The sequence below is a fragment of the Zonotrichia leucophrys genome, chromosome 8 (genome assembly GCF_028769735.1).
Source record: "Zonotrichia leucophrys gambelii isolate GWCS_2022_RI chromosome 8, RI_Zleu_2.0, whole genome shotgun sequence".
Taxonomy (NCBI): Eukaryota; Metazoa; Chordata; class Aves; order Passeriformes; family Passerellidae; genus Zonotrichia; species Zonotrichia leucophrys.
The window spans coordinates 7,404,847-7,429,986 of record NC_088178.1 but is presented as its reverse complement, the minus strand read 5'-3'; the positions used below and the strand labels follow the sequence as shown (position 1 = coordinate 7,429,986).

Genomic DNA, 25,140 nt, shown 5'->3' with positions numbered 1-25,140 from the left:
CCTGAAGTTTTACATACAAGTTATATTTGGGGGAAAGAGGTTATTATTAGGGTAAGATGAGGCTTTTGTCACTAACAATTCAAAATCTAGGTAGGATAATCTGGATGACAACAAATACACTTAACTCATGATAACATAATTACTGATCAGGAAGAATAGAGGACAAAATTAGGATTGTTTAGATATCTTCATGCTTTGTTTCTTCCTTCAAATGCTGTTGAGTGCTAATTCCCCACATCACAACATTTGGATTGAAATAATCACCAAACCTGCAGAGAATTTGATGTTTCATCGTTCAGCTGTTGAGCTGTTCACTCATCTTTGCTTGCTCCCAGGTTTTCATGCTGAGCAGCAGGAAAATGTGATGTCGCAAAACATAAAAGCCAAAGTTTGGCACAGAGACAGAGGACAGCCCAGTGCCACCTCTGTGCATTAAAATATCCACACCTGAATATATTTTCAATATAAAAAAAATATATATTTTTTATATTTTCAGTATAAAAAAATGTGGGGGACTTATTTTTGAAACATGATCTTTCATTTTGTCCTGAGGTCACTTGCAGACTCAAATGACACAACTTTTATTAGCCAGACACCTCATGCTCATCTGATACCAAAATGTTCCTCTGTCTCATTTCTTCAGGCTGGCTCATTTGCTCAAATGGACACTGAACTCAGTGGGATTTTTCCAGCCATTAAAAAAAAAAAAAACAAATTGGAGCACAAATGAAGTCACCCAGTCAGCATGGAAGGTGGGACCACATGGGATAAATAGTGGAAATACTGTAAATACTGAGCAGTGATAGAATGTTGCACGCAGGTGCAAGGTTACTGCCTCATGTGCTCCATGCTGAGGTGAGCACTCTGTCCAGCTCCAGAGTCCCCAGCACAGGAAGAACATGGAGCTGCTGGAGCGAGTCCAGACAAGGCTACCAAGATATCAGAGGGATGGAGCAGCTTTGTTATGAGGAAAGGCTGGGACAACTGGGTTTGTTCAGCCTGGAGAAAATAAACCCCAGTGTGACCTAATTGTCTCAGGGCAGGAGAGAGCTGGAGCTCCTGGACAGGCCCAGAGGAGGCTGAGGAGATGAGGAAGGGCATGGAGCAGCTCTCTCGAGGGACCTGTGGCTGTTCAGCCTTCAGAGCAGACTCAGCTGAGAGGGGCCCTCATCCCCGTGTCCCTGTCTGCAGGGAGGGCTCGGAGCAAGGACCAGGCTCTGCTCCCTGGGGCCCAGCAGTGGGATAAGAGACCGTGGGCAGCAATGGATGCCCAAGAAGTTCCACCTGAACATGATGGAGAACTTCTCTCCTGTGCAGTGACCAAGCACTGGAACAGAGACCAGAGAGGCTGTGGAGTCTCCCTCACTGAAGATATTCCAGACCTGTCAGAACACAATCCTGTGCCATGTGCTCTGGAATGACCCTGCTTGAGCAGAGAGGTGGAACCCAATGACCCACTGTGGTCCCTTCCAACCTGCCCCGTTCTGTGTTGCTGTAATTCTGTGGCGGGGCCCCCACCAGCCCCACGGGCCTCCCGGCGAGTGGCCCCTCCGGGACCGAGGGGAGCGGTGACAAAGCCGGCGGCGGCGGCGCGGCTCGGGCGGCGGATGCAGGCCCCGGGATGCGCCGCGGTTGCCATGGCGACGCCCCACCGCCCCCTCGGTTGCCATGGCAGCGGGCGGGGGAAGGGTTTGCCGGTGGCGCCGCCGGAAGTGCCGGCGGGGGCGGGGTCCGGCCCGGAAGCGCGGCCGGCGCGGCGGGAGGGCCGCAGCGGCTCGGCGGGGCGGGCGAACGGCGAGTGGACGCCGCCGGTGCCGGAGCGGCGGAGCCGGGGCTGCCCGGGCCGCCGAGGGGCCGGAGCGGCGGGGCCGGCGGGACGCGGGCGGGCCTGCCCGGCCGGAGCGCAAAGCGGGAACACCCCGCCCCTTCCTCCCCGCGGGCCCTGCACGGGAAGATGGCGGCGGCGGGAGGCGGCGGCGGCGGTGGCGCGGGGGCGGCGGGCCGGCCCGGGCTGTGAGAGCCGCGGCGGGACGGGCGGCGAGCGGCGGAGGATGAGCCTGCTGTGCGCGCAGTATCTCCGGTGAGTCTCTCCGGGGCGCAGCGGGCGGCCCGGGAGCGGCGGGGAGCGGGCGGACCCGGAGCCCTCGGGCCTCGCAGCGGCTCTCCGGGGCGCTGGGCCGTGCCCGGGCCGGTGTGCGGGACCGGCCGCCGCGCTCCGGAGCCCCCCGGGCGGCCGGGCTCGGCTGCCGCATGGCCCAGGGCTCCCCAGCAAGGTCACGCCGGTGCTTTGGGAGGGTGGGAGAGTCCGGCGGCTTCCCGGGCGGAATTCCCCATCGCTTCCCCCGTAAGCCAGCGCTGCGGAGCCACCGCCAGGTCTGACCCCGGCTGTGGAGCGGGAGCGGCGCTCGCAGCCCCGGGAGGTGCTCTGGGAGAACGGGAGTCGCTGGAGCCGTGGCTCAGCCCTCGCCATCAGCTGCGAGTCCCCAGTCACGGCTGGCACAGCCGGTCCGTGCCGGGCACGGGCAGCCCAGGCTTGGGAGAGGAGTGAGGCTGCCAGGGCTGTGCCTTGAAACAGAACCGGTCCTCAGTGCCTCAAGTCGAGAGCATGAGATAGCTCACGGTGATAGGAGCAGAACTTAGATAGGCTTTGGGGTGAACTTAGCGTTTGGGTGAACCTATGCCCAAATGCTCGTTCTCTAGTGGTTTTGGAGAGCAGCGTCGTGAGCTACAAATGGCTTTTCAGTAGCTGTAAAGTACTCACTGCCCGGGTTGATCGTGTTGTGTCATCCCTGATGCTTCCAGAACACCTCATGGAAAAGGAGTAGGTATGCCAAAAGGGCATGCACGTTCCTTCTGAGGAGTTCAGGGCTCGGGAAGGATTTAGGAGGAGTGAATTCAGTGAGGATTTTACATTTCAAAAGCACTTTCTATACAGAGTTCTGCAACACTTCAGCAGTCTCTCCTTGCTGGCTCTCCAAATTCCTCCTCATCCTGTCTATTACCTCTGCTTCCTTCTGTTATGCCAGATCCTACCTCAAGCTGATTTCTTCAAAAACGAAAAAAATGTAATCTTTTTTATCTAATAGTGAGTTTATGACATTTTGCTCTTCCAGGTGAGTACACCTATGCTGTCATGAAACTTCTTCATTCTTTCTTTCCTCTTACATCATGACAAAGCTTTAAAATGCTTTATTATCAGCAATCTTCTATCAGTAAAAGACTTGCTTTTTTATTGTAGGACAGGTGTTAATAATATTGTAACATCTGGCTCCCTGTTCCTTCTTGTGAGTGCACGTGTCCTTTGGGCTGTGGGAGGCTGTACATGTTACACATATCCCTGCTCCTGTCACCTTCCTGCACCACCAGGCTCTTCCTTAGCATTTTGCTGTGCCAAGCTGGAAATCCTTCCTGCAAGCTGTGGGCAGGAATCACCAGTTTCTCCTCTCTTTGTTCCTCCCACACTTCAGCTCATCCTGGGTTGTTCCTGCTTTTTCCTGGCTGCTTTGTTTATGTTGTGCCAAAGCAACAGGACTGGAGCGTGTGCACATAACTAATGTGTTACAGCCAGTGTCTCTGTCACCAAGAACCTTTATAAAGGGCTCTCTTCCTAAAACAACAGGGCAGTCCCTCTTCTAAACTTGTCATCACCTTCCTTCTGCCTCTGAAGATCATTTGGGTTTGTTCTCTCTGTGGAAGGTGTGCTTGGGGAAGGTTTCCTTGAAAAGCTGTGAAATGCTTTTTGCATCCACAGAACGTTCATTTAAATTGTTTGATTTGCATAGGGCAGAAATGCAGCTGCAGATTGCTGCAGCCCAAGCTCATAAAGGGAACTGGGAATTAAGCCTCAGACTCTCAGAGCCAGTTCTGTTAGTCCTTAAGGAGGAGGGCATGCTCCTTTTTACTGAGGCAGGACAGGCTCAATCCGACTGTAATGAGGAAGGAATAGACCAAAGTGTAACAACGTGAGAGGGCAGCTTAGCAAAATGTTGTGCCAAATGAAGACATGAGGCGAGCAGTCTCTGCTGTCTTCATTGTCTTAACACTAAGGAGTTTGAATACCTAGTGAATACTTAGGAGATTGAATACCTAGTGAAATAATGACTCTGCAAGAATCAAGCTGTTGAAAAGATGAGTGGGGAAGAATGGACTTTTAGCTGGACTACCTTAACTCTTCCACTTCTGGGTTCTTGCTTTCTGTATGTGTGTGAATCAGCTATTTTAAAATGCTATCCTTGAAGGACTGTGCCCCTTCAGTCAACCTGTGAGAACTGAGGAACACATGAGCCCCCTACAGAAGTCTTCCAGGAAGAGCAAATAAGGTCAGGCTTCATGGACTGAGTCTTTGAAAAGTTATAGGGAAGTCTGTTTTAAGTCATCTTTCTATGTTGCAATAGATTTTTGGGATTTTTGCTTTCCCAGTTTTATCCTTTTCAAAGTCATCTGTCAAGTGTATTGCAGTATATTCTCTCCCATCTAGTTTCCTACATACTTCACTGGAGTCATTGTTTGAGTCGCTTCTCAAAGATTTGCATTGCATCTGATAAGGTGAGTAGACCTTTCAGAGGATTCTTTTAGGAGACAAGAACCTAAAAGATACTTTAGGGAACAGGGACACTGTTCAGGTTTCCCTGTTCAGGTGAATCTGTTCATCACATCTGGCTGAAAATTTGTATCCATGCTATTTGTGCTGCTTGGGGAATCTACAAGTACTCCCCAGAAATCAAATTAATCTCACAGGGCACTTGTCTTAAACTAGACATTTCATGTATCCTGCTAGATATAAAAGAAGTCACTTTCAAGCCCTATCACTGATAGGCTTTCTGACACAATAGCACAGAAACTTCTGAGCACATCCATTTTATAAGCCAGTGTTGAGCTTTAGTCCATGTTTATTCACTTTAGAGAAATGATCTTCAATGCCAATTTTATGTTAATGTTCAAAAAGGAGTTAACTAGGATTCAGAAGTTTAGCAATTTGATAAATGATTGTCTCAACTGCATTTCAAAAAGATGTGAGCTCAGTTACCAGTTAAATGTGGTGTTGCTCTGGTAAACTGTGGCTTTTAACACAAGCCCAAATGTAGAATAAAAAGTGCTTGAATTACAGGGCTTGAGCACTGCTTAGAAATTCCAGTGCTGATGAACCAGTAGGTAGTTTCCTGTAGCCTTATGATGAGGCTATAACCAAATTCATTAAAGGTTTGACTGCTTTAATAATTCAAATTGTGGGTCTCTTTTTTGAAGACTCATCAGTAGCTCCATTAACTTGTGCATCTGCTGTGTCTCTTCATGGTTACTCCTTTGCTGTCTGCCAGCCTGTGACACACCTCTTTGCAGAGTTTCTTCTGTGTTAGAGGAGGAGGCTGGAGCAGAGGTAATTGCAGTCTGTGTGTGAGCATGTTCTGGTACTGATTCCTGGTCAGGATGATGTAGAGGTGATGCTTGTCTGTGCTGGAAAGGCACCAACCAGAATACTGCTTGAATGAGTCTCAGCAGGGCTAAGTCAGTTATTTAATTATCTTGGGAGTATATAAGGGAAAAAGTTAGTAAATGTAACCTCTTAACAGAGAACTCTGTGTCCCTGCAATGGATTTCTGGAGCTGGCAGGGTCACAAGGCTGGGGGAGAGGCCTCAGGAGGCTCCTGTCCAGCCTCCTGCTCGCAGCAGGGACAGCTCTGGGCTCAGACCAAGTGCCCAGGGCTTGAAAACCTCCAGGGATGGAGACATTTCAGCCTTTTGGGGCAGCTTGAATATCCTTGTGGTGGAAAAGATTTTCCGTACATCTAGTCTGAACCTCTCCTGTTTTGTCTTATGCCCATTGTCTCCTGTGCTCCCACGTGGAGAGCCTGGATCTATCCTCTCAGTCCCCTCCCTGGAGGCATGTGGCAGCTGTGGGTGCCCTGGAGCCTTCCCTGCCTCACCCTGACCTAGCCTGGCTCCACAGCCTCTGCTCCAGCCCTGACTGCTCTGGAGGCCCTGCTCCAGTTGTTCCACTGCTTTCTTGGTTTGTCTTGGTATCTGAACATGACCAAATCAGTCTTGGGAAGTATTCCCTCCAGGTTTTTGTTTTCTGAAATGATTAATGCTACTTTCATACAGTGTCTGCTCTTGAATTTTAAGCAGGGGAGACATAGTGGGGTCTGCTTTGGCCTTCCAGAAGGCCCTCATAGCTTGATGTTTTCTTTGGGGAACATAAAGTCTCCCTTCTAGTTTTGTCTTTTTTTTCTCTATACAAGATGTCTCCACCATTTGGTGGCTAGAATTTCTGCCAATATTTAATATGAGCAACACTTCTTATTCTTCTTTGAGGGTGAGAATAATGATTTAAAAAGGCAAAGATTGATGATGACTGCTATTTACTTAGGATCAACAAGCTTTTTGTGGTGACCTATAAAGTAAAAAGAATCACAATCAAAAAAGTGTCAAGCAGTACCCCACTGAGCTTTCTGCTGAAGGAAATACATCTTGCTGAGAGCTCCAAGACACACACCATACTCCTCAGGTGTCTGGGCAGCAATTACTTGTTCCCTTTTTCCTATCATGGGCATCCAAATTATTGAGTATCTTCCTGTCACCCAGGGACAACTTGTGCTAAAGTCACTGTCATACCTGTGATAACTTGTTGTTTTTCAAACCTAGATTCCTGAGGAAACAAGTCGAAGTGTCCTGAAGTTGGTTGCTGCCATTATAAGTTTGTGAAAGTTAGCTGGTTAGGTGGTCATGTGTGGGTGATCCAAAGCAATGTGCCTGGTGAGAGAGAAGCAGGCAGAGCCCAGCTGGGGTAAAGCAGCACTTCCAGAACTTGCCCTGAGCTGTGCTGGTGTCTGTGCTGGGCTGTGGGCATGCTCCTCCATACGGAGGTAGCAGCAGGGGGGGCAGTGCCTGGGCAGGTTTTCAGGTGCTAGCTGTATTTTCCTGCTGGAGGGGCTGGCAGGAAGGTGAACATGTGCCAGGGAGAAGAGGGCTGCAGTAACCAGAGAACGTGACTTGCTGAGCACTTGGCAAAAGCTTGGCCATACAAGGGTGGGTTTTAAACTTGAACAGCTCTTGATGGAAGTTTCTCACCCTCAGCCCTGATTTGAGGGCATAAGTTTATGAGTTTATGGCCAAGTCTAAAGAAGCCGAACTGGGTAATCACACTAGGTTAAAACTGCTTTAGTTTTGTTTTTTACCCATGGGGCTTGGTCCAAGTTGGTTTCCTGATCCCATTCATTGTGTTGCTACAGATGTACTGACAAAAGGGGTGAAGTTGTGTGCAACAGGATTGAGGCACTAATGGTTAAGAGTGGGGTGGGACTGCTGCTTGGAGTGATAGTGCTCATTATCAGTAAAGTGCTCACTGACCCACAGCCCCAGTAAATAGTGTTCTCTTTCCTAGAATATGACTCTAGCTATATGTAGAATATCATCCTTATAGAATCTACCTGGTCTCACTGTCCACAAAGCATACCTCTCTTTCCAGTCTGGGCTGAGAGTCTCCCCTTGCTGCAGAGCACAGTGTGTGCTCTTACTGCACTCTGTGCTCTGCTGGGAGGTTACTTGCACCACAGTGTTCCAGTGACCTAGAAGTGCAGGTTAGTGTAAGTAAAGTTACAGCTGTATTCATGTATTTATTTATTTATTTTTGATGGCAGGGATGATTCCTGTAGCAATTAGTTCTTGTTCTAACCTGCATATTCCTGTGTAGTTTGATCTTTTTTGGAAAAGAGAAATTTCTGTTGTGGCAGTAAAACCAGGTGATGCTTGTCTGAAGTGTTAATGAGGGAGGGCACCAAAGCATTTTGAGAAGGCTGCCCCCATCCCTGAGTATGGGGTTTTTTTTCCTCAGTTTTTTCATTTCAGTGCATGGTAAGAGTACATTTCCTGGGTGAATTAGCTGTTTTATTTAAGTATTCAGTGTAAAGTATACTGTGATATTCTGGCTACTTGTAAAGTCTGTTCTTCTATCCTAAGAAGTTGTAACAAGTAACCATAGCTTGGTCAGTGAGATGATTTTGGCCTCTAAATAAGCTGATCTGGGCACTGAATTGTATCACAAACTTTTAATTTAAGCAACTTAAATCTGTTTAAATCAATGTATCTGGAAATTGAATCTTCTCTGCTTGTTTTTAGTTTGCCACATTGCTGTTGTGGGCATTTCCTATTGGAGAAGAAAAGGTTGTGTTGATGGGAGAAGTCAGTGACTTGATGGATAAATACCTTGGCATGTTCCCTGCCCTGCTCAGCCAGCAAAAATGAGTATAGAAGGGAAATAATTGCAGTTCAAGTGCATGGTGGCTGGGGAGGGAAGAGTGCGTAATTTGCTGTAGGATCTGATTATGTTGGATGAGGAGCTGCTGGGGATTGTAGAGGTTTAAGGGTTCTTCATCTTCACGACAGTAGCAGAGATTCACTCATAGCAGCAGGCTGGTAGAAGAGCAGTTAAAGAATGAAGCTATAATTTGTAAGGAATATATGTGGGAGGACACTAGTTGTTGCTTTCATTACTTTGAACTTGAGGATTGTCCTCATCTTACTGGAAAAACTGCACAGCTGCTGTCAGGCAGGAGGGGAATAAACCCACAGATTTTTTCCTTAAAATCATTAGCAGAGATGCATACTTGGATTCTGTACTTTTTAATGTGTTATGAGGGAGGTAATAAATTTCAGTGGTGTTTGGGAAAACATGGGTTTTCCTGTGCTCAGGGAGGGATATGGTAACTTATTTCTCCATCTTACTGCTGTGGGCAGAATAGAGGAATAACAGATTGTTTGTTGTGAGGTGATGTGAGGACTCTGGGCCATCGTTTCTCATGATCCCAGGGTGGAGGGCTGGTGGCTTTGTCTGTGTGTGCCTGTTGAGCACTGGAGTGGTTGCCCTGGGCAGGGCATTGCTGGAAGCATTTCAGCTGTACTGGAGCCATCACCAGCTGCCACTTGTGCAGCCCTGCTCCAAGTCCTGCCTTTGGGCTACATTTCTACACTTGTCTGCCCACTGCCTCTCTTCCCATTTGAATTCAGGATGAACTTTTCGTTGTAAACTTGGGGACTACCCAGATGACCAAATGAGGGGGAAATGCCTTAAACAGTGTTCTGAGGCTGGGTATTTAAATCCCTCTGAGTTATATCAGCAGGTACTTGTTCAGATCCGTGTAATCCTGTGAGCTGGGGTGGAATAAACTTTTTGGAGTGACATTAGGTGCGCTTGTTCTCCTTTCTGTATTCCAGTCGGACTTCTCTGGGATTATTCACACTTCTACACTCAAGGGATTATCATAAGGAACCAGAAGGCTGAGGAGTCTCTGAATCTCTTGAGTTACAGAGCTGTGGGTGACAGACTGAATTTCACTGATGGGACTCAAATCAAAGATACCCTTGAGGTATCTAGGAGTCCTGCTTGAATTAATGTTCTCTTCCATCTTCAGAGAAAACAAAGATAATATTTCTGAAAGTACTTACTATATCCTGAATACATCAGCAGTCTATTTCTCATTTTTTATTTCATGTTTTTGGTGCTGAAACTGTCCTCTAGTGCTCAGCCTCATTGAACAGTTTTCTGCTTTGTCTGATGGTGGTATGGGTAAAGCTGATTTTTATTTTATTTCTCCCCATCCTCTCCTCTGACGCATTGTCTGTTTTGAGTCTGCAGGCCCTGCTTGTTGTACAGCTGAATTATCTGAGACCTACTCTCTAGCTGTTAGAAAATGAGAAATTCATTTTGAATGTGGAACCTTTAAGACTGATTCTGCCAAAATAGTGTGGGGAACATTTCCTGAACTACTTAAAGGAAACTACTTTTTCCTTTGGAAAACAGAAAAACAGGCCTTTTGTGCATTAAGCATCTTTATTTCAGACTGTGGTGTTTCATGATGTCTTGATTTAATGAGGCCTTGAGAGTTGTTCCTATTTGGTCAGGCTGTGGCACAGGGCAGTTTGTTTGGAACCTGCCTGTTTTGGGCCCTCTGGACCCCCCATAGTCTGTGCTATGTTATTTACCACATCTTAACTTCCATGCACATGAAGAATAAATGCATTTTGGATAAATCTGTTGGGAAAACCATTTTTTCTCTTTGTTTTATGATAGTCCTGTAAATTGTGCTGCTGTCTGTTGCATGAAATTCTCCTGGGATTTGATTTGCCATGTCCTGTGTTGGTCTGGCCATGATGTGGAGAAAGCATGTGGATATTGCTGTGTCTCCAACAGCTGTGACTGTGATAATCTTTTTTTAACCCAAAGAAGCTTTGACAGCTTTGGTTCCTTCTGCAGACAGTACTGCTTTTGGCAGGGCCTTTGGGCATTCCTCCTCTTAGTTCAAGGTACACTTGAGCTGTTATGAGGGATCTTCAGGGCAGATTTTCCAAACTAGCCTAATAATAACTGAAAATGGAAATGCTAATCCTCTATACCTATGGAGAAGGAAGAATGGGACAAGACTTCTGGCTGTTGAAATTGTTGAAGTACTGTAAGTACTTGATGATGACATTGCCATAACCAAACTTGTGAGCAGAGAGACTTGATCCAGCCAGATATTCCCAGGAAAAAGCCAATCTGTTGGTAAGAATTGTGTTCAAAGGATTTAAACCTCACTTATAAGCATTAAAGAAAGACCCAGACCCACCAAAAGTGTATAAAAACATGAAAACTGAAGCAGCTCTTAGAGCTCAAACATACTGCTCCAGTTACTAGAAAAATAGAGGAAATATGATTTCAATTTTTTTTAAAAAAGTGAGATGTCTATATTGGTTAATGATTGTAAGTTCAGTTATTAAAATATGCAGAGTGGATTTGCAGTAAAAATCTAGAGTGTTTCAATTTGTCTTAATACCATTGATAGGTGAAATGTTGAACATATATGTGAAATCTTTAACTAGAAAAGAAGTGGTAAAATCCTTAATTTACATTGTTGACATGCATCTGAATTATTAAAGCAGGCCTTAATTTATGAGCATGTCACACAGATTATGCCAGGGCATGAACGTCTGGCAGGTATTCCACCCAGCTTGAACATACCATGACTGTTTAATTTAGAGATTTATTTTGTTTTGAGGCAAATGGTAGGAGATATGGGGCTTGGGGCAAAGACATCTGTAGGGGATTGTGGCTTGCTCTGACTTCAGCTGGAGTACCTGTTTTCTGGGTTTGATATCAAGGACTAAAATAATCTTTAAGGCTTAAAAGATTATTTATTAGAGATTATTATAAAAGATTATTATAGAGATTATTATAAAAGATTATATACCCAGAATAGTATTTCCAGTGTGTTTCTAATGAAGATATCAAGTGCTTGCTGATGCTGCTTGTGCAACTACAGACTATTTTGGTCCCTTCCATCATAGGTGGCCAGTCAGAAGTCAGCACTAAAAAAAGTGCTGTGTCTGCCTGTAACATTATGTTATGTGCTAAGAATTTGGGGATACTCATTCAAGATCAGTTAAAATTCTGTACTCTTTGATTAAAGATGGTTACAAAAGTGTATCTTCTGCCCTGCATAACTGGTTGTGTTAATTCCTGAAATAATTATTTGAGAATTGCTATGCTGGAGCATTAGGTGATGTGGGTCAAGAGTGTTTTGTCTTCAGGAAGGACAGATCCAACAGACATGAAGATCTTTGGGCCTTTAAGGACTCAGGTGCTGGAAATTTTTTGTGTATAATGGGAAATGCTCTTGAACATTTGGATTTCAGATTTTGGTATTAAAGCAGCATGATTCACCTCACTTCCCTGCTTTATTGTCAAATGCTGAAGCACAGTGCTAAAATTATTCTATTTTCAAGCTTGTTTTGGACATGCTGGTACACTACACAAAACAAATGACTATGAAACCCCTCTGTAGTTGATTGTAAAGTGGAATGCAGGGGCTGCATTGGCTTGTGCAGCCTGAGTAACACACAAATACTGAGTTAAAACTGGTAACTATGTGGTCACATGTTGAATCTTTTGATGGCATTGTCTCTTCTTGCTTAATAATGTGCCTCAAAGATTCAGGGAATGTCTTCTGTGAGTGAGGGACAGTCAGTACCCTTCCCCGTGTTGCAGGAGTAGCAGTGGGTTGAGCAAGGCTGGTGATTTTTGCTGTGGGATTTGGTGGTAGGAAGGAGCTGGAGTGGGTGAAGCCAAGGCACAGAGCAGTTCCTGAAGGCAGGGCATAATGCCATGTGGGAATGGTTTGGCAATGTCCAGGGTGCTGCTTTGGGCTATGGAGGGGACTTGGTAGGACTTTAAAAGCAAGCAACTAAATGATTGTCAGAAATAACATCAGGGTGATGGAATGGGCTAAATAACCTTTGGAGGGCCTTTCTAGGCTTATGATTTGATCTTCAGGTGGGATGTGTTAATCCATTGCTATGGAGCCTTTTCCTCAGCCTTTGCAGGAGATAATGAGGTCTGGTCTGGCTATTGAAAGGGATACTGCAGTCTGGAAAACTGCATTCACATTATTCTTTTCTACAGTTTATGTTTAGTAAAGGTCTGCTAAACCCCCACGTTTTTCCATATATGATTCATAAAACAGATACTGATTTGTAGTCAGCTGAACATCATGTGAACTTTTCTGACATAGAACTAGAAAGGACTCTGTCTTTAGGTCTTGATTTAAATTTGAAATAATTTTTTGTTTTTTAATAAATATATTTAGGCCTCGACCTTGGGAGTTATAAATTTACTCAGATGCTTGCTCCTAACCAATCCATTAGTTTTCAAAACAGGAAAGTAGGTTACTGGTTAACTGGGAGCACCTGGCAGCGCTCAGTGGGGCAATGGTGGCAGCAGATCCTGTTCAGAGGCAGTTTGGGCCTGCTGGAGCAGAGCTGCCCAGCTCAGCTGGACTTGGGCCATGGAGCTGCATCTCCTCAACCAGGCTGCATTTCCTCCAGACCTGTTGGTGTTTGATGGGCTCCCAAAGCTCCAAGGTGCACCTTTCCTGGAGGGAACAGTTGTAGTAGTGTATCCATCTGCTTCCCTCCTTCTGTGCTAATAACATTTGCTAGATCTGAGCTGGTTGGATTGGTCATAGGTTTCCCCTTCGGCTGAATACAGAACAGAGTAACTTCCCACATTCCAGGACTACCGTGTGTTTTGGTGATGGGCTTGGGTATTGTAGGCAGCAGCCCTTCTGCATGAACCACTCCTGACCTGAGGAGAACCAATAGTAGAAGACTGCAGGTGAGTTTTGTGTTGCTAAGCCAGAAATTATTTGAATATTCTCTGCTTGGAAAGTAAGTTTATCTCAGAACAGCATTGCCTATGTGTTTGTGATAGAGAATGGGGAGCAGCTAATGAGACTCCTGTAAATGATTGGCAATGATGTACTGAGTACCCATTTAATTATCATAAATGGAGGGTATAATATTCTCCCTGACTGGTGTTCAGCCTTCTGCTGTTACTGTGCTTTCAGAGTATGGTTTGCATGTAATTTCAAGATGGAGAATTGAAAATAATTTCTAAGATGCCGCTTGCAATTAGGATCATATCCAGATGTAATCAGGGTGTGTTTTTGTCAAGGCTTGTGTGTACCATGTGGTGTCCTTTCAAACCTCTTAATAATGAAAAGCTTTTTAAAACTTTTGGGTATGTCATGTTTGTGCATAGATGTGTGTTTTGTGTGATGTTAATGTGATTGGGAGTTTATAAAACAAATGGGATTTGCAAAAAAACAGTTTACAGTTACTGAATGACCACAATATTTAAATATCAATAATTTTGCTTTAAGGCTTATATTTTGGAAGGCCTTGACTATCTGGGCATAGATCTTAGTATAAGGACTTGGAGAGCACCTGTTGAAAACACTGAACTCCACTGTATCTGTCATAGCTAACCTGCTACAAACACAGTGTGAGGGATTACTTGTGCTTTATTTCTGCCACCTCTGATGGTACCATCTAATGGATTTGCTCTTTATCCATCTGCTGCTTAGCAATGAAGACAGTATCTCAAATTCCCAGTAACTGACTCCTCTTAAATGATCCTTTGTGTTGGAGTCATTCCAGCCTTACTGAGCATAAAGGTCAGCATTTGCCTCTGTGCAAGGGGCAGTTTGAGGAAGGGGTTCTGTAGGGAACACCAAAAATGAGCAAGAGATCTGAGTTTTATATTCCAAGCTGCTGGTGGAGGTTGGAGGCAGCAGGAAAGTTGTGGAGCTGAAAGTCAGAATTTAGATGCTGCACTTGTTGTCCTCTTGATGCAAAGTGGCCTTTCTAGAGGGAAATGTGTGGTGTGTGTCACTGCTCTCCAGCTCTGTGGGCAGGTGAGGGGGCACATTTTGTCTGCATGGCAAGTGGGGCACTGAACTGACTGCAATTCCTTCCTTTGAATTGAATTCTCTGCACTTGTCTGGGGGATCCTGTGCAGTATCCCGGAGGGCTGGTAGCTCCTGGCTCACCTGTTTGGGCTTCTGCAGGGCTGACTTGAGGAGCAGAACTTTGTGAAACTGGTTTGATGATACCTATCTGAAGCTGATCTCAGTGCTCAGATATCTGCATTTTCTCTAATTTTGGAAATGGTTTTCATTGCAAAAGCTGTTAAAAGAAGTCATGTTCACTTGTTCTAACATCTGTTGTCTGCAGTTTCCAGCCCCTTAACGCAAGTGGTTTTACCAAGTCAGGAACTGTAATATAGCAAATTGCTGCTGGTGTTACTATACATTTATCAGCACTGAGACCTGGTAGTGTATGCTCTCACCAGGGTTTGAAAGAGAACAAAGGGTGTGAGAAACAACTCCTCACTTCTTAAAAGGGACAGTGCTGGGTGCTTAGTGCAGCCAGAGGCACGCAGCCCACACCCATAGCAATGCTTATTTATGCTATTGACAAGCACATGGCCCACGCCCGTAGCAATCCTTATTTATGCTATTGACCAGCCAGCCCTCCCCGCACTTGTGCACGTGTCACTCTTCTGACCCAGCTCCTCCTTCATCCCACCTCTGTGCAGTCCTTCTTGCTTCAACTTCCCCAATGGTTGGAGATCAACTTTCAACATTACAAAATTTATATTAAAAAACCACCAGATCTTAACAGAATTTCTTTTAAACTTATCACATACATTTAACATTTGCAAGAGCAAACATCACACTATATGTTTATTACAAGGGCATAGTTTGGGGGGGTGGTTGTGGTTGTTGTTCAGAAAATAATTCTGTTGCTTCTCCTTGTTCAGTCTCAAAACCTCGTGGGAATTATCATGGCAAGTTCAGTTGTAAACCTTTCACATCCCTCTTAGGACTACAGCCCTAAGAACTGGTGACCCTTCTGTGTGCTTCCCCAAAGTTCCTTATTGTGGGTAGTGAGGGAGCAGAGCTTTGTTTCGGTGTCTAACTTCCTTTAAGGGAGAGGGCTGTCAATGACTGAGAGGATTGGAGGGCAGTCTTGAAGTTTTTGTGCACTTGTACCTTTAAGATTGCCTTAGTTTTGAAAAATGCAAAAAATGCGTTTTATGCAAGGGATGGTCTAAAAATTGGAAGATATATACAGATGGATTTTGTATTTGATCTTAAATGTTTTGCCTTTCACTTGTTCTCAGGTTAGCTGCAAAGCTGACATATTGTCAACTAGTGTAGTAAATGCAGTTTGGATGTGCCAGGGTATTCCACAAAAGTTTTACTTTTTTTACTGTTTGCTATTAAAAGTTTTCTTTTGAAGGTATTCCTTAACGTGAAAATATATCAATGTCTTGAATCACCACCCATATTAAGTATCTATTTATTATTTGCTGAGCATGCCTTTTTATAGCTAATAAATTCTTATTACTGTTACTAAACTGTCGGATCTCAAGATCTCAGTCCTGAGATACTGAGCCTCCGAGACCACCTTGGGGGTCTCGGGACTCCTGGAATGTTGCCAGAAGTGTCTGGTAGCTGGACTTTAACCCTGCACAGGAGACGACAAGGATGAGGGCTTCACCGGGTGAGTGGTGAAGGGATTAGTTAATTAGAGAGTGAGACACAAGGTTTAGGATTTATGTACAGGGGGGTTTAGAGGAGTAAGATGGAGGAATTGGGGTGTGTCCTGTCCTTCTTCTTCTTCCTCTTCTCCTCCATCTTCTTTGGCCACGGTGGCACCTTTCTATTGGTTATTACTAAGAGTACACCGAGTTATAAGAATAGATGGTATTGGGGAAAAATGATAAATATTGTATACGTAGCAAAGGGTATAAAGATACGTGGCTGCCCGGAGGGCAGAGACAGTGTGCCCATGGCTGACTGCTGAGCAGATCTCTGCTGGCTGAAAGAACATCTTTTAGATAAACAATTAATAAACATAAAACCAGAAAGAAGAACTGAAGCCTCTTCTCGTCCTTCGATACCCGGGCTGCCCCAAGGCCACCTCGGGCCTTTCCAGGCCCCTCAAACAGCCGAGATAAACCGGACACTAAACCAGAATTTTTCTATACTGAAAATACTGTCAGGGTTACCTGTGGAGCTATGCTGTCAGGTCCTGGAAGGTTAACAAGTTAAAGGTGACTGGAGTTTTTGTGCTTCTCTTTGTTGGGCACCATCCATTTAGAGGTTATTTTTATCCCTGCTGTCTTTAATAAAATTCCACATAACTAGTAGGTCAAGATGATGGGTTAAAGAACAGCATAGTCAGTATTTTTTAAAAATTACTATGGAAACACAGCTGAGCTTTCCTGAGGTAGTCCTAACATTACATTTATTGCCAGCTGTTCTTGCTTGAATTGGAAAATATGGCTTGTTTGGTATATGGTTTTCAGGTTACTCTCCTGGCATAAATTTAGGAGTTCTGTGGGACAGATGGAGGCATATTGCTGATCCTGAATGGCTGGACCTCATTTATGAGGGATTTAGCTCGTGTTCTGACTCCAGGCTGTGTAAGGAGGGGGACAGCAGAGAGTCTGGTGGAGGCAGTGGAATGCCAGAAGCCTGAGCAGTGTAGGAGGTTTGTATTTCCCTCTCTGTAGATTAAATCAGAGATTAAGAACACATTAACTTTCCTTAGGCGTGCTTTTACCTTTGGGGCACATCGTTTTAAAATCTTGAGACACAGAAACTGACTTCCATGAAACTGGAGGAAGAAAATGAGTTTGAATGAAGCTGACTGCAAGGGTACTTGTACCCTTATGCAAGGAGGAGGATTGTCAGCTCTGATCAAACTTGGAAAGAGTTGCTTTTGGTAGTTGTGTTTTGAGGATGATTCTTATGACTTGCTTCTAATAGAGGAGAAGGAGGGAAGATGGGATTAAGGAAAACCATGCTCTGTGTCCCCATTTCTTGACATCCTCCTCAGCCACAGTGACAACGCAAAAGGAATAGAGCAGGATTCCCTGTGGAGGGGGTTTGTATTCAGGTGGTGATTGCTTTGCTTTTATATCTGCTTGCAGAAGTGTAGGTTTTTGTTTTTACTGGTGATGAGGTACTTGTTTCTGTGGCTTTGATCTACAGCTATAATCTGATTAAACTGCAGGTCAAGGAAATTAGCTGTACCCTGGCTTCAGCTGCCTGTAAGAGGAATAATAAGATTTAAACTACTTAGCACATAAAATTGACAATAAGATGATTCTGTTAAAGGTGTTTTTCATTGGTGTGTGTTAGCAGTGGCCTTCCAAGGCACCTAGAACATTTAATTCCATGACCCACAGGCTGAAGATCTCTTGCTACCTCAGTAAGAGCTGAAATCACTCAAACCTGCCAGCTCCCAAAGCAAGCAATTCCAGAACTTTGTGCAAACTATGGTCATTTAAATTAGGTGGCAACACTTGAAAGTTTGGAACAGTAAGAACTTGTTTTATAGAAGTAAAACTGTTAACAGTACATGTCTGATATATGAGTAGGTAGAGTCTTTACACAAATTAATAAGTAAAATTATTGTTGGATGCTATATACCCCTGCAAGATCCTGATTGCATCCATTTGCCCTTTCAGGAAAAGCTATGTGTTAACAGGAGCTGTTGTCTGAAGTCTGTTGTATTCAGGTGATGTTGAATTATTGGGTGGAGGAAAAATAAAAGCTGAAGTTTACACACAAGTTTGCTATTACTGTACTTCAGGCATAACCATCTAGGTTTATGCACAATCCTAAGATTGCTGTAAAAATATTTCCTTGTGACCGGTCATAGTTAGAGATAGAGTTGCTGTCTACAAAACAGTTTCGGGAAGTCCGAGTTATGTTTGAGAATTCAACCTTTAGCAAAGTGGACCAGCTGTAAAGGATTGGTAGCCAGAGAGTCTCTAAAAACTGTGAAGAAAACAAACTTTTCGATTTTAGCAAGTGTTAGTGGTCACTCTTAGGAACTGAAGGAAAAATACTTATTTTCCAAAAGACTGTCAACCACTTGTATCAGCAAGTTTTTCTCGCATCAGAAGTGCCAAACTCCACATGTGAATGATGTCTTGCATACTGTGCTTGGGGGCTTCTGAACAATCAATCTCCCCTAAATATGCTGTGGAATATTCAGTGTCCATGCTGTTAGTGTTTCCTTCTGTTTCCACCTGCCCTGAATCAGCATGAGTATGCTTAAATACAAACAAGTGAAGGAAAAAAACCCACTGAGTATTAAAACTATTATAAATTTTTGTTGAAGATAACTGTTATTTTGAGGAAAATCTAAAATGGCAGGTTGTTGCTTTGAAGTCCTTTCTGCTGTGACCCTTGCCAAATACTGAAATAATGAAATTAAAATATTCATTTAAGTGTTTGACTTTTAGTATGCTAGTATAGAAAATTTACCTTTTCTACCCAAAATGAAACATTTCACACATTTATTCTATTTATTCTCTGTATTTTTCTATTCCCTTTCAGAAGAATGAAAGCTTTCTGGCAGTGCCCTTGATAAGCCTTGGGATCAGTCACCTCCTGCTGAGGCACTTTAGGCTGCAGGTGCTTTTCATTGTGGTACAGTACCTCCAGGAAAGAGAACTGCAGGAGTCTGAAATTCTGCTTGGAGTGAAACTCCTGACCACTTCATGTTTTTTTTTAGTTTTTAGTAATGAGATTGGATCTGATGGCTTTTGTAAGCCCAGCTGCCTGGATTCATTGCCCATTTTAGTCATGTAAATCCTCAATTCCTCATTGGGGGGTTGTGTTACTGAGATTTGATGAGAGAACTGATACAGCTGATACAGCTTAGGGCTGTCAGGGGAAAACCAGGTGGAGTTCCCCTTCAGGAAGGGTGAAAGCAGGGTGGTGTTCTTGTTGGCTCTGTGAGAGCTGGGGTTTTCCAGGTTTTTTGTAGAACTTGTCGTGCCACAGCAGATCACGCCTGGCGGATCCTCACTGTGAAAATGAGAGAGGTGTGGTGTAAACGAGGCTTGACTTCCAAAATATAGAGGATGGTAGCTGGGTAACAAAACTGCTGCTTTGAGAAGTTTGGCTTAATTTCATTGGCTGATCTGCGCTTGATAATGAAGCTTGTTAGCAGACCTCTGCTTCTGGAGAATGGATACAGCCCCATTAGAGATGCAGGGTGGTGTATGCAGAACTGAAAATTTGTGATTGAGTGCTTGAATTATAGCTGTACTGAAGGCAGATATTGGAACAGAAATGAGTTCTTTTGGGGACAATGGTAAAATAGATCCATTTGTTCAGTGATATGCAAATAGAGTTGGAAGTCACATGGCAACAAGAGGAAAACTTGAATAAAATAGTTAAGCAAAGAGGCTCTATGATCTTGCATGATTTTAACATCAAATTAAGCAAACTTGCTCTAGTGTTAAAGAGAAGGTGCGACTGCATGATCTTTTGATGTTTCTTTAGTGTGATGGGGTAAACACTGCAAAAATATATATGGAAGAGACATCCCAATATTTGTGGGATTTTCTTTCTGTACTGCTTACCAGCTTAAGGGAAACAACTTGTTTTCTTATTCTGACTTGGAAAACTTAATTGATAAAGAATGGTAAAAACTTGGAAGAGGGAAAATGAAATGTGTCTTTCTTGTCTTCCTTTGCCGAGTCCAGTGGTTCATTCCAGATTAAATATTGCCTCTGAGTTCCAGGGTCTTTAGAACTTTATATACTCTCAGGTTCTTATGAGAAGAGAAGTTTCTTTTGTCTCCTAATTTTTTATTTATCTTATACCTTTACAACCTTGCGAGACAGTCCTGACCTACTGTGTTTTAAAGTTTTGAAGCTTTTCACTTTTATGAATAAAATGAAAATTCCTTCAGCTATCAGACATTTTCACTGAATTGGATGGGAGGCTGTTGCATTTTAGTTTAAAGTTTGGCTAAAGCACAGAGCTGAATCTACATATTTGGTTAGGAAATAATAAAGAGTAGCTGTTATATCAAGGTGGTATATGGAAGTACTTGAAATATAATTTTTCTGAACTATGGTTTGGATAAAAAAAAAAACAAAACAAACTTAGGGAAGCTTGACTGAACTGCTGAGTCCAACTGGGCGAGGAGGTATCTGAGAATATTCTTGCAATGATACAGTGTGTAAGCAAGCCCTACCAGGTTTTCTAGTAGGCAACCTTTTTTGTCCCAGAATGAGTCATTCTAATGTAAATTCAATATGAGGAGATGCAGTAAAATATATGGCCAGAAAAGCTTGTTAAAAATGCTGGGTGATAGAAGAAGCCATTGGCACTGTGAGAAACTCCTGCCAGCTGTTACCAGGGAACTCCACTTGGTGCCCACTAGGAGTCCCTGAGCACCAGCAAAGGCCCATTGTAAAGTTTGTTTAATGAACAGGCAGTGCATCTTCTCTCTATCCTCCCTCTCTTTCTCTTTCTCTCTGCTAATATTTTGCCACTAATGCAGAACAAGTTTTGTACCCAGGCTGCCCCAGAATGCAGCTATTTGAAACAAACTGTTTCTAGGTGGGAAATGAGAAGCAGTATACTAATGTTAGGTCAACTCTCCTAATTTCTTTGGAATCTAGGATGTATTGAAATAATTTCTATACATTTTATTGAAAATGACAATGCTAATCTCTTTAGTATTGCTTGTTGCAATTTTATAAATTCTACAAGGCAGTCTGTGTTATGGCTGGTGAAGCGATTGTTGCTAAAGCCTCTTGTTCTGTGAACCCATGAGTCTTCTCTTCCAAAATAAAGTGTTTTTAAATAAGTCTTTTTGGTAGAAACTCAGGTAGCCATATGATCAGGTCTGTGCATTTACAGAGAGCCTGTCAGCAGTTGCACTGATGTAGAGGCTGAGGCTCTCTTCACCAGAATTCTCTAGGCAGCAGTGAGGGCAAACTTCTGGGGGAAAAAAAAAAGGTGCTTTTACATTCCTCATTTAAAGATTAGACTTAGTGGAAGGTAGTTCTGCACAAGTAATTTCCAGAGGAGCAGTTCTTGGCTTTTAAAGGGCAGAGCCTTCATGCCTGGAAGAGAATTCTGGGCTGGTGTCTGTGGGCGCAGTCCTGCGTGTCCTGCTGGGGCTGAGCCTCTCAGCATTCGTGGCTTTGGCAGCACAGATTGTGTTCTCAGCTCAGAGGAGACCTTCACAGCACTGGAAGATGTTTGAAGCATGAGCCAGACTGTAGGAACTTGGCTGGCTGTTGAGAAAAGCGAGATTCCAGCACCTGAGCAAGTCAGCTTTTCCTTGGGAGCAGTGGCATTGCTGGCTGCCAGCACCACAGCTCTGCCTCAGCTCTGGGCCTGACTGGGCTTGCAGGTCAGCAATGCAGGGGCTGCTGAGGCACAGCCTGCACAGGAGATTGCTGTCCCTCCTTGTCTTTTCTTGGCTCCCTGGGGGCAGGATCTGCTCATTCCCAACGTGCTGCCTGCAGCCACAGAGAGCCTTCACTTAGGTGCCTTTTGTTGCCTGTGTATGGATGAGGAAAAAATGATTCCTTGGCTTTCAGCTTTCTTCTCATACAATAGCTAAAATTTGCTTTGCTTATCTTTGTTATCTCTTCTTTCTGATAATTGAAAGAAGTTGTCTTAAAGGCATTAAATGCTCTCCATGCTTCCAGTTACTGAATTTGGATTAGGTGAGGAAGATACAGGTTCACTTCTGGTATCAGTTAAGGTGTTCTTGACTTTTGTTCCTGACAATTAAAGCTCTTGGGGCATGCCATTCCTTTTTAGATGGAGGTGGCTATGGTTAGCTGTTATAGATAATGCTTGCATTTAATAAACAGAATTTTGCAAAGGGACTTAACAATTTACATGTTACTCATTTATATCCTATTCTAACACCTTTTTAATTCTCATGTGGATCTCATAACCTTCCCTATAGTTTATGGCCAGTAGGTAGATCCCAGAACAAACTGAAAAACTGTTTGCAGTCACCACAACTTCACATTGGCAAGAGAAAGTATATGCTGATTTCTGCAGCCCCTTTAGGGATTAGGTGGGGCTTTCTCCTGCCTCTCCATTCTTTTCCAAGCTGGCATCTGACATTCATGTTAGGCACAGTGTGTTTTCCAGCTGTGTTTGTTTTTAGTTTTTTTCTGAGGCAGGTGAAAGGAACATTTCATATGCTGGGAGGATTCTATGTCTGGTGTGGAAAGCTTGCACTCTCTAAATCTGCATCACCACCTGAGTGCATCAGGAGCAGAGGGACATGTGTGATCCAAACCCAGCCCAAGCAGGCAGCCTCATGTCCCCTCTGCCAGCCCTGGGTGAATTGTGTCCAGCAGGCAGACCAGCAGGGCTGCTCCTCGAAGCTTTATGTACTGCTGACACAGTGCTGAACTGCAGCACCTGCATTGCCTGCTCCAGCCAGACACTGACCATTCAGAAACATTTATTTATTGAGGACTGCCCCAGTGTTCCTGTTTTTGGAAGCTATTTGCCAGCCTTCACCAGCAGTGGGGATTTGCAGAGGATGCTCAGTGCAGGAGTTGTAGGTAGTCAGCTGTAGCTGCCTTTCTTTCTGTGTGTACTGTGTGTTTTTTTCCTTGGAAGCCTGATCAAAGCATTGCTTTAGGGATGCAGCTCAAGGAAAAGAGGCAATTGGGGAAGCCATAGTCTTATCCCTTCTCCCTACAAAAACTTGTGCAGCATGGGGAGCAGGAGGGCTGTACTGAGGGGCCAACAGACCCTGATGGGAGTTGGTGTTGCTCTGACTCTGTTGGCTCCTGTATTTCAGGTGTGACAACTTAGAGTTGATAAAAATGTCCCAGGCAATTATCACTAATGTTGGCAGGACGCTGCTGCCACATAAAGCTGAAAATATAAACTATAATGTGAGCATTATTAGTGTATATTCGTTCAGAAGGAGGCATAAGCAGGGAAAAGTGAACAGCTGACTACTGTTATGGGATGAAATAAAAGCAGTTGTGCTGTTGAACCAACAGTAGCTCAAATCCTGCATGGGGTGAACTAGAGCAGAGTTGAAAGCAGATTCACCATAGCATGAATTATCTTTGGCATAAGTCAGTTATTTTGAGCTTTCTAATTTATTGTCATTTTGCTTTCTTACAGGCAGGCAGAAGTCCTGAAGGCTGACATGACAGGTAATTGCCTTTATTATACAGTTTATATAGCTTATTAATAATATTTGATTCCTGGTTTTGTTTTCCTTTTGTGTTCCTTTTGCTTATCTTTCCTAAGAATTTTCTGGAAGGTGGGTGACCTTATGTTAAAGACTTGTCCTCTGTATATAAATAAATAAATAGTATTTAAACAAGTGTGCCCCTTTGGCCTGTACCTAATACATATTTTTGAAGTTGACTTTGGATGTTCTAAACATTTGGAGATGAAGGTCTCATGTCTCTACCTCTCTCTTGGGACCTGAGACTCCTGCCCAGACCAGCACAGGAACTGCTGTACTTGGGATTAGCCAGGATTTGGGTGATTTTAAGGAACCTGGGTGAGGAAATGCTGAGCACTACCACATGTTGTGAAAGTGCAGCCCTAGATGCAGTGAAATGCTGTGAGCTGTGATTTAAGCTATATATACTAATGGGAAATGGAAATTGTTTATATTAATGAATCAGCCCTGCAGTACAATTAGCTTCTCTCACAAACCTTTGCTCAGCTGTGCTTGCCACCTGGGTGTACTTAGAGTAGCAGGCTGGTGTAGTCCCCATAGGACCATTGAAACCACCTGGATCCACCTAACCCAAGAGGAGTGGCTGCACCATCAGTATCAGGATGGTTTCCCTGGGGTGAGGCCCATCCCTTGTGCTCCTGCGGCCCCAGCCATGGGAAATTGGACTCTGTAACTCAATAGCAGGGAGCAGTGTTTGCACTCGCCCTCTGGGGTGGAGAGCAGATAGCTACTCAAGAGTTAGAAAATGCCCACAGTGTTCTTTAAACACTAACAGTGTGTGTCCATGCACTGTCCCATCTAGCATCCCTCCATGGATTTATTGTCTGCCAATTATTTTTGGCTACACTGGAAATTTTTCTAAATTCATCCAGTGGCAAGAAATTTTGCTGTTTTATAACTTATCGAGAGCCACATTCTCCTACCTGTTTTGTTTTTTAACTTGCCAGCTGCTAACTTTGTTCACATCTAATTCTGGAGTTGTAGGAGACTCCTCAGTTAAGCAGTGAGCCCTCAACCCCTCTGTAGTTCTTGTATTTCACTATTCTGAGGAAAATGATAAAAGCAGGTGTTTGGTGATGTGTATCTAACACTGAGCTCTATTCTTTCGTTTGGTAAATGAGTGAAAAATCAGATTTACTCCATAAATTTGTGTGACTTTGGTTTTTTTTTTTTCTTTCTTGTTGCTCAGATTCAAAGCTGGGTCCAGCAGAAGTCTGGACATCCAGACAGGCTCTACAGGACTTATATCAAAAAATGCTAGTGACTGATTTGGAATACGCTTTAGATAAAAAAGTGGAGCAGGACCTGTAAGTACCTCACTGAATTTGTGTGTGTGTATGTGATCTGGGCTGGGCAGCAGGAAACCCTGAGACTTCCAGAAAAGCAATTGTAACCTATGGAATAGTTGTCTTATTTCCTTTAAAATGAGAGCTGTGCTGTGGGTGAAACATGAGAATGCCCTGCAGAGCTGATGAAGAACATTCAGTAGGTTAGGGTTTTACCTCTGGCAATTCAGAGGCAGCCATGTCATGCAGGACTGGGTTTTGGAGAGCCAGGTGGAGGCAGACAAGCTAGGGAGCTCCAGTCTGCTCTGCTCTCAGGGGAGGGCTGAAGTCTGCATTTTCCTGAGAGGAGGAAATTTGCCTGATGTAATCACCTGGAGCTTTGAGCAAGGTCTAACAGGGGCTGCTGAAGACCGGTTTTAAGCCCTGTGAGGTAGAGCTGGGCAGAGGGAGGAATAGTCAGGGTTGCTCATGGGGT

At 44.1% G+C, this 25,140-nt stretch overlaps 1 protein-coding gene across 4 annotated transcripts in view; it reads left to right on the top strand.

Annotated features, from left to right (window-relative positions):
• The first annotated feature begins 1,889 nt into the window (after window positions 1-1,889).
• The window catches only part of SMG7 (SMG7 nonsense mediated mRNA decay factor), a 51,909-nt gene continuing 28,658 nt past the window's right edge, over window positions 1,890-25,140 (top strand). For 2 of the 4 annotated variants that reach the window (XM_064719448.1, XM_064719446.1), the window contains exons 1-3: window positions 1,891-2,080; window positions 23,310-23,341; window positions 24,569-24,686. In XM_064719448.1, coding sequence (XP_064575518.1) covers window positions 2,052-2,080; window positions 23,310-23,341; window positions 24,569-24,686 — 179 coding nt within the window. In that variant the 5' untranslated portion in view covers window positions 1,891-2,051. Of the gene's footprint in view, window positions 2,081-23,309; window positions 23,342-24,568; window positions 24,687-25,140 lie in introns of all 4 variants that reach the window. The other 2 variants (XM_064719447.1, XM_064719449.1) reach the window with 2 other exon arrangements.